Raw genomic sequence first — 8,909 nt, forward strand, 5'->3', positions numbered from 1 at the left:
GGTTTTATGCCAACACTAATGGCGATTCCTTAATAAACAAACAAACAGACAAACATTACATACTAATTCATTCAAAGATGTTATAATAATAATGTCCACTGCAAGGATAAGCAGGTCGCAGATGTAAAAAAAAATCTACAGGCGAAAGAAGACTGTGCTTCAAACGATCTTTATTGTGCAAAACTGTATACTTTAGTATCTATTCATTTACCATATTATGATATCATCATATTATCATATCTATTTATTTATTGTATCATCATATAATATCACTCAGTTCCGTTAGGGACCATATTCTTAAGAAATAGATGATAATTGTATCACGTTTACCATTGTTACTTGAAGCATTACGTTATAACATACTCTTTTACGTTTGGGACCGCATTGTAAACAACGCTGTCAATGTATATTTGTAGGTACATCCCGTTAAGAACCGCATCTGTATACAGCGACACCTATACTAATGTGCAATGTGACCCAATCAATGCGCTGAGGTAGATATTATAGGACGATATGTGGTATATATAAAGATATTGCATGCACACTGATGTAAACAAAACGTGATATTATCTACCTCATCCCGTTACATTACATTTGTGGTATTCATTCATGTCAACTTCATAATCACATAATCATAACTGTGTACTCTACCAGTCCACCAAAAATGTAAATCTGTACATACCATACGACAGATATATGTCTTAACTACATCGCTTTTACAATCAATTTCACTTTATTTGTTTTATCAGAGCAAACACTCAGGTCAGTTACCTGTTTCTAAGGCATGCTTAGTAAACAATAAATAGCATCCTACAGCGTCAAACAAACAACAACATTACAATATCAAAACACACCAAGCAACTACACAATATATGTCTCACCTTCTGATTGGTTTTTGGTTATCGGGTGGGCCGACTACTCTCTCTTCGCAGCCAGGGGCTGAATTGCGAGGAGCTTACAATAGGCGGGGCTTGATCGCAAGGGTCTGTAGCGAGCTGCCACTCAAGTGACCTCAATACGACAGTAATTGCCCCAGGTGCAGCCATGGTACTGCAGGTTTTGAACCACTCACACCGGGAAGGACCCCTACTCTTTTAGATAAGTGTGGTGGGATCTTTAATGTGGCTGTCCTCAAACACGGAACCTCCATTTAACGTCCTATCCGGAGACGGCCCTAACCGAAGCTAGGTACTGATTTTCACCTGAGTGAAGTGAGGAAAGTCGTGTACAGTGACTTTCCCAAGGGCACAAGATCGGTGACACATCAGCGTTTTCGAAACCGTTACCTCTGGGGTCTGGGTCAAACACCTTACCGATTGTGCCACACCTTACCTATTTTACTATAATCACTTTTAATGTCGGAATCAGACCCCCAAATAATGATAACGACACATTTCCTATTCTAACGTAGTTCTTGTATCTACTTTTATCTGCTACGAAATTAGACGCAGCGCTCGCTCAGTTCCAATCGAGAAATCTGTTGTTTTCTAGTTAGTTTGGAGACCATGTTATTCATCTATGTGTTTGTTTGAATGTCCTGGAGGAACCTAATTGTTAGTGTATGGCCCTTGAACTTTTTTCACGGCCCTCTTTAAACCGTATTTTTTTCCTAGGCCCTCCCGCCACAAAATCGTATAGCCCCTTAGATATCTACCACGGGGATAGTCGGTTCTGCTGGGACAACATGGCTAGATAAGGTAAATCGAGAAACAACACCTGGTAATTGAGATGTTCTCGGAGCAGTACAAGTAGGTTGGACAATAAGAGGGTTAGATGGGACAAGCTGCCGTCTGCAGCGAACCATGGACTTGAACCCTTGCTGAAACTCTTTCAGGGTCCAGGTGTAAATGATAGGATTGACTGCTGTGTTCAAGTAGAACACTGCAATGACAGGATAGAAAATTGCTTTGTGAATTGAGTTGCCGTAGAAATCGATATACATGGTTATGATGCCCGGACAGGTCAGCGTGAGGAAAGTGAAGAAGATGTAGAACATGTGTTTTGTACGCTTCACCGCCTGCAGGGACACTTGCTGGGGGCTGTGGCCGAGATGCTGGCCGATGGCCATGGTACTCTTCCGCACGTGCAGGTAGATTCGGGCGTAGAACAAACACACCGCTAACACTACCACCCAGTACACGGACGCAAGGACGTCTCTGTAAAACAACACGCTTGTTGTGTCTGCAGAAGACAACTGACACACTGCCGAATACGCGTCCCACCCCAAACTGCCGTACACTTCCGAGATAGCGGGCACCATTACCAAAGTGCTAACCATCCACGACCCAACCACCCAGAAAAATGCCTTGACAGGACCAAAGAAGCGCTTGTAAGTGGCTAGTGAGAGCACAATATGCACATACCGGTTAAAGGCAATGAGAGCACAAGATAACATTGATTGCACTACACTTTTGAGGTTCAGAAAGCCTATGAAGGCACAGCAGGCTTCCCCACAATTCGGTAGACCGGTGACCATGGACGAGATCGTCAGTGGAATGATGACGGCAGACGTTACCAGGTCCCAGAAGCTGGTGTTCAGGATAAAGGTGTTGGCAGTGGTGCGAACCTGTTGGACAAACAGTAAGGATGAGTTTGTGTAGCCATTGAACTGGACTCGGTCATAGAGTTTTGCTAGCCTACTTCTGTTACGGTCGCGGTCCCTTGTGACCAAAGGGGATCTTCCGGGTAGTTGACGGGCTGTCTTCCTGTACTTTTCGACGTGACCCCTACGTCACCCAGTAGGACACCCTACGTGTGTGCAGGTGTGACTGTCATCCTTATGCATGGCTTCATTTTGAAAAGGCGTTAACAATGGATAGGCTTCTTGATAAATGAAAGTACAAGACCTACGACAAAATTATTTCTTTATCGTTGTATCTCAAAGGATGTTAAGCTTAAGTTCTCTCTTAAAGTTGTACCTTCTTGTAGAGGCAGAATGCCAGGATGACAGCAGCGTTGCCGACAGTCCCCACCAAGGCAGAAATGACCAACAGTACAATGAACAGCAGGTCTTCCCACGGAGCCACTTCGTCAATTTCGGGAGGTGGCGTCAGTAGACTACTGTTTGCTGAAAAAATAGTACGTTTTAATTCTCTACGTATGCATTCCAAAACAAGACGTCTGTTGAAAATACCTTTGATTCACATTTCCATATCCACTCACATAATTCCAATTTTTAGGAAAAACCAAAAAAACATACTTTAAAAGATTTAAAAAAACATATAAACATACCTGTTTTCGTGTCGTTAGAGAGACATGCGTCTTTGAAGAAGTCCTTGGCGAAACCTGCATCGGTGAAGAACCCGGTGTCATTGAACATCCGCTCATCGTTGGCACCTGTCTTGTTGGTCCGGGTGGTGTTGCAAAGTGAGTAGACTTCATGTTCAGTCTGTGTTCCCAACGAAAGAGCTCGGCCAAGTATCACAGCTGAAATGTTTAACAAAATGTCATTTAGGTATACAAGAATTGTTCTTTTCAATTTTCATTAAAACGTATGTTACAATTTCTTTCAATTCCATCGAAAAAATAATTGAAGACTGCCATTTGAGTTCCCCATGGCCTCAGTTCGCACCTAACTGTTTGGTGGGCACTCATTATGTTTCCCTGCAGGAAATATATTGCTTTTGTTGGCCATGGTGCATTCTTCCTTTTCTTTTGTTGCCTTGATTTGAACACTTCTTTCAAATGGCATAAGCCAAGAACGAAAAAATGAGAAAGAATTTATATCTCCTTGACGGTGAATTATAGGAATTCCATACGGGATATATTGCATTATCTCTAACATGTCACCTTTCCAGTTACAAAGTTCTCCATCGGAAAAATCTGTTCTACCAAGACCTAAATTTTTTCATAAATTTAAAAAATGGCAACACTATGTTTCGGCATTCAGTATCTGTACCTATATGGCCAGACTGAGTAATAACCGCTCTTCGGCGTAACACATCATCTTCGCAGGGGCGCGGCAGCAGCTGGTTATATTACGTTGAAAGACCTGACACACCTAACCTTTGACCTGTCAAAACTAACCTTTACACCTCTAGCTAATTGTAAGCGCTGCTATTTAGACGGGGGGGGGGGTGCTTTTGAGGCCTGCGCCAACTTTCGTGTCGCATAACGCCAGACCGGCTTACACCAAAGCTACTAAATTTGGTGCGTTTTCCTGAAATCTAGTTGATAATAACTTAGTTATAACCTATTTGATAATAAATTTTCCGAAAATTTTCCTAATTTTTCGTGTTGCCATGGCAACCGTTTGTCGACTCTGCAGGCATTTTTCACGAAAATCGCTAAGTTCGGTTCGGTTCTAACATGTATTTTTCATATTCATTTGCTATATTACTGCTATTTGCGTACATAAACAAAATCTTATGTTATCTAGAATATCTTTCATAATCAAATATGAATAAATTGTATCATTAGCCAAAATCCAAGATGGCTCACCATACGACTAGATCAAGACTAACTTGCTTATAATCACTTAGAATTTGTAATTACCTGTTATTTTTTACTAAAAAAACTTTAAATAAACGTTTTTTAGTCCATTTCCATTATCATTTGCGATTATTTGCGGAAAAAATGTGTTGATGAAATTCAAGGTTTTGGATTCAAGATGGCGGAGCCCAACTGCTATCTTAGATATGCATGGCGTTATGATATGACGTCATCGATGTTGCAATTGGCAACACAAATCGTAACAAAACAATATCATTGTGACACCTGCACCTGCATTTTCTCTGGAAATACCCTGTATTTCCATGGCTCCAGCCAGTACAGAATCAAATTGATAACGTCACAATTACATTAATTCACGTCACTTTAGAAATTTTGCCTGGTCATGTCATGAGTCATTAGCGAGTAATGAGAGTTAGAATGGGCGGACCTCAAAAGCACCCCCCCCCCCCCCCCTCGTCTCGAATTGACCAAAGAAGCCCGATCTGAATAGGGTTAAAGCTATCTAATGAAGACAATCCTATTGTACTTTGGGGCAACCAGTTCCACCGCGTTAATACACACTTGAAAAGGCATAAGTACATCATGCATATAATAAGATAAGACACAAAGCCATAGTTCTGTGGGACTATCACTTGTATTGAAAGACAAAGAACTTCACATGATTGTTAACAATTGTACACCAAAGTGCAATACAATCCATATATATATATATATATATATATATATATATATATATATATATATATACATATATACACACATACATATATATATCGCCAAACAAACTTACTTTTCTGATTTTGATGGAACCACCCTCACGTATATATAATTAGCATACCATACAAAGATACAGATAAATTGTAACCGTTTCTCCTTTCATATTTATCAAAGGACAAAGTATGTACATTTTGGCCAATATATCGAACGTCAAATACACATTTTGCAGTACAGGTACGGGCGCAGAAACATAGAATATATTTCAAAGAACTAACACATTATATAAAACATCCATGAGATTGTCAAAACATTTCTTTATATTGTTTTGGTCTCACCACTGACACAATATTAAATAATCATTTAACAACATTTATACACAATGAATAAAAACTATGAATTACAAAAGCATTAATACTGGTACTTCCTATCCATCTTTTATACTTCCATACTCTTACTTGTTCGCCTAGTAACATACATTTACATGTAACATCATGTACACAAAACTAAATATAACAATGATAGAATATATATTTGCACTGGCATTTTTCTTACTATTTTAAATATTACGATATACTTCCTCTTTCATCTAGTCACATGCATCACATATGCAACATTGTTTACATAATTAATTACAACCACTGTAGAACAGCATAGACTTGCCAATGACGATTTTTTGGCTCATGATTATTCACTTTGAGACCCTGGACACTGCTAGGCACAGACCTGCTTTTGTTTTTCCAGCAGCATTTTTTCTTGTGTTCGTTTCCTTTTTCCTTTCTGTGTAAATCTTCTGCTGTCTCATGATTGTTTACTCCAAAACCCTGGACACAGTTTCGTACAAACCTGCTTTTTTTTAGTCCATCAGTGTTTTGCTTTTGTCTCCTTTCCGTGTAAATCACTCTATTGTCTCATGACCGAGACCCTGGAGACAGTTATGCACAGACCTGATTTTGTTTTAGTCCATTATGCTTTTGTCTTTTCTTTTTTTCACTTCTGAGTAAATCATTCTATTGGCTCATGTTTGTTCACTTCGAGACCCTGCGCTGGACATAGCTACATACAGACCTGCTTTTGTTTTTTCTTGGAGAATTTTTACTCTTGTCTTTCCCTTTCTGTGTAAATCATTCTTTTGGCTCATGATTTTGTTTACTCAGAGACCCTGGGCACAGTTACGTACAGAACTGCTTTTGTTTAGTCCATAGACATATATGATCTTGTCTTTTCCTTTCTGTGCAAATCATTCTATTGGCCCATAATTGTTCACTTCGAGACCATTACACACAGACCAGCCTTTGTTTAGTCAACCAGCATTTTTGCTTTTGTCTTTTTCCCTTTCTATTTAAATCTCTCTATTGGTTCATTATTGTTTACTTAGAGACCCCGGACACAGTTACGAACAAACCTGAATTTGCTTTAACCATCAGCATGTTTGTTTTTTTCTTTCTGTGTAAATCTTTATATTGGTTAGTCAATGTCCACTATGGTTTTGAATCTTACTCTTTGAGTCTGCTTTTAAATTTGTTCCTGACACTCCCTGACTTTTGCTTTGCCCTCCAATTTGCAGTTCATCTGGCATATTTTGTTCACTTCTACCACACCATGGAATGAACCACACTCTAATTTTTCTGACGTTTGAAGCGTTTTGTACTGCAGGCTGTTGGACCTGCGGATTTTCTCTGACGTTATTTTCTCTGACGTTTGAAGTGTTGTGCAGTACAGGGTGTTAGACTTGCGGGTTTTCTCTGACGATAATTTTTCTTACGTTTAAAGTGTTTTGTAGTGCAGGCTGTACGTTCTGTGGGTTTACACGGTTTCCCCTAAACACTGTGACAAGTACCCGATGGATATCTGTCATATTTTGCCAGAGTCCATCTCTCAACTCCGGTGTGCGCAAAGTGCTCGTAATCGGGTTGATTGCTGAGTTCAAAGTCATCAGCAGGAGTACGTAGACTCCTCGAGGCCCAGTTGATGGAGGGCACATTTGTTTGCATATCGGTATGAACAGAATAGAGATGAGCCAAAAGACAAAAGCCACGACTACATGTATCAGGACAGTCCTAGACTTTTCTACGCTTTTTTGGAACTTTCTTTCAGCCTCAGCTTGTGTGGGATTATTGTGTTGTCCTTCTGGCTGCCCAAGCCTGTTCTTTTGTCGTTTTTTAATAGCTATGAAAACGCTGGTATTTGTAAACACCATTATAATAGCTGGGAGTAGGACCATAGTGATTGACAGACCAACAAATGAGTCGTTGTAGTAGCCAGAGCAGTTTGGTGAGGGCATGTCCAGACAGTTCCATCCCATACTTGGTGTGAAAACCACCAAGGACACAATCAGCCAGGACGAGACAATGGCTATACCTGCATCACGTTTAGCCGTGTCGAGATGGATGCGGAAGAATATAGGGTGCCTAACGGCAACATAGGAATTCAGAGAGAATAGAGCTAGAGCTGTAGCAGACATAACCTGGCTACAAAATATGACATTTGTACTATACAATCTACTGTACAGACTGTACTCTACATCAGCATAATACAGTTGTCCAATACCAGACATAAGATCTGACATGGCCAGATTTGCCATATAAAAGTAGACCGGTTTGCGGAGTGTCCGAGTTCGGATGATTGTCAAGATCACAGCAGCATTACTTATGATTATGAAAATACCGACTAGCCCAAATACAATAGCTGTGATAGGTCCCAACTTTGTAAAGTCCTTGTACATGGAACAGGCTTGGCGGGCTTGGTCGTAGGATGCGGTCTTGTTGAGCATGTACCCCAAGACACATTGGAGCTGCTTGTCGAAGATGTCAGCTGATGCCATGGGAAGCGATGGAAGGACGGAGCTGTTGTTAAACATGGCGGTACGCAGAGGTAGACTTCAATGTGAGGTTGCAGAGAAGCAGACGTTTGTGATACTGTCTGTAGCCTAGGGTGTGGAAGATAAGGAATGAACCACACTTTAAATTGTGACAATCTACTGCATAGTCTCTCTCTCTGTCAGTCAGTCTAATGAGTCTATACAGACTATGACACTTACCTACTGCATAGTAGTCCGATACAATACCACCACATACCAAGACAGAGATACAAATGTAAATTCATTGTAATATCTTCGTGTCTTGTATATATATGCATTGTGTATATATATGTGTGAGTAAGTCCATTTATATACAAAGCCCTGCAAAAACGAGAAAATACCCTACTTTCCTGAAGCAGCATACCATTATTGACAAATGTTCTAGAGTGCGAACATACCGTTGGCTTGATTTTTGTACTGTTATTGATAAACTACATTAATTCTTTACAATCGTGACATATATCATTACGTATTAGCAGCACATGTACTTAAAATTCGATGTATGTACAAAAGATTCTGTTTGTGGTGTATCCAACGTCCATTGGCGTTTCAAAATTAATCCCCATCCATGTAAACAACACTACTAACTGTCTCTGTTTTAGACCAGGTTTGACTGTGGACAATTGGCAAGAATGACAATCAACTGACTCTTCTGCTTCGCTCTTGTTATTTTTAGCCCCAAAACACAGCCGGCACGCCATGACCTGAATCGAACAGTTTTCAAACAGGTTTTCTATGCAGTTTAGATCGCTCCGCGGTCCTTAGCAACACGTTGCTAAGGAAATGCTTGTCGCGCGTCAGGTGGATGGAATTTCATCCGAGTTTTACAGCTACTTTAGACCTGATTGGCGGCCTTTCTACCAAGATTGCGTTATATTTGTCA

General features: G+C 40.2%; 1 protein-coding gene across 1 annotated transcript; it reads right to left on the reverse strand.

Moving 5' to 3' along the window:
- Positions 1-1,305: 1,305 nt before the first annotated feature.
- LOC118421207 (substance-K receptor-like) lies at positions 1,306-8,026 on the reverse strand. Its single transcript, XM_035828369.1, has 5 exons — positions 7,872-8,026; positions 7,405-7,577; positions 3,232-3,426; positions 2,919-3,067; positions 1,306-2,566 (listed from the first exon to the last, which is right to left on the reverse strand). The coding sequence occupies exons 1-5, from the start codon at positions 8,024-8,026 to the stop codon at positions 1,643-1,645; spliced, it is 1,596 nt and encodes a 531-aa protein (XP_035684262.1). The 3' UTR covers positions 1,306-1,642.
- Between the last annotated feature and the right edge of the window lie 883 nt (positions 8,027-8,909).

Source organism: Branchiostoma floridae, chromosome 8 (genome assembly GCF_000003815.2).
Source record: "Branchiostoma floridae strain S238N-H82 chromosome 8, Bfl_VNyyK, whole genome shotgun sequence".
NCBI lineage: Eukaryota > Metazoa > Chordata > Leptocardii > Amphioxiformes > Branchiostomatidae > Branchiostoma > Branchiostoma floridae.

Excerpts from the sequence above, each read along its gene's own strand:
- LOC118421207 (XM_035828369.1), bottom strand. The coding sequence starts at position 8,026 with ATGTTTAACAACAGCTCCGTCCTTCCATCGCTTCCCATGGCATCAGCT. Across the intron at positions 7,578-7,871 it reads ATGTACAAGGACTTTACAAA|GCACCCTATATTCTTCCGCA; the intron begins GTTGGGACCTAT and ends TGTTGCCGTTAG. Across the intron at positions 3,068-3,231 it reads CTCTAACGACACGAAAACAG|CAAACAGTAGTCTACTGACG; the intron begins GTATGTTTATAT and ends CTATTTTTTCAG.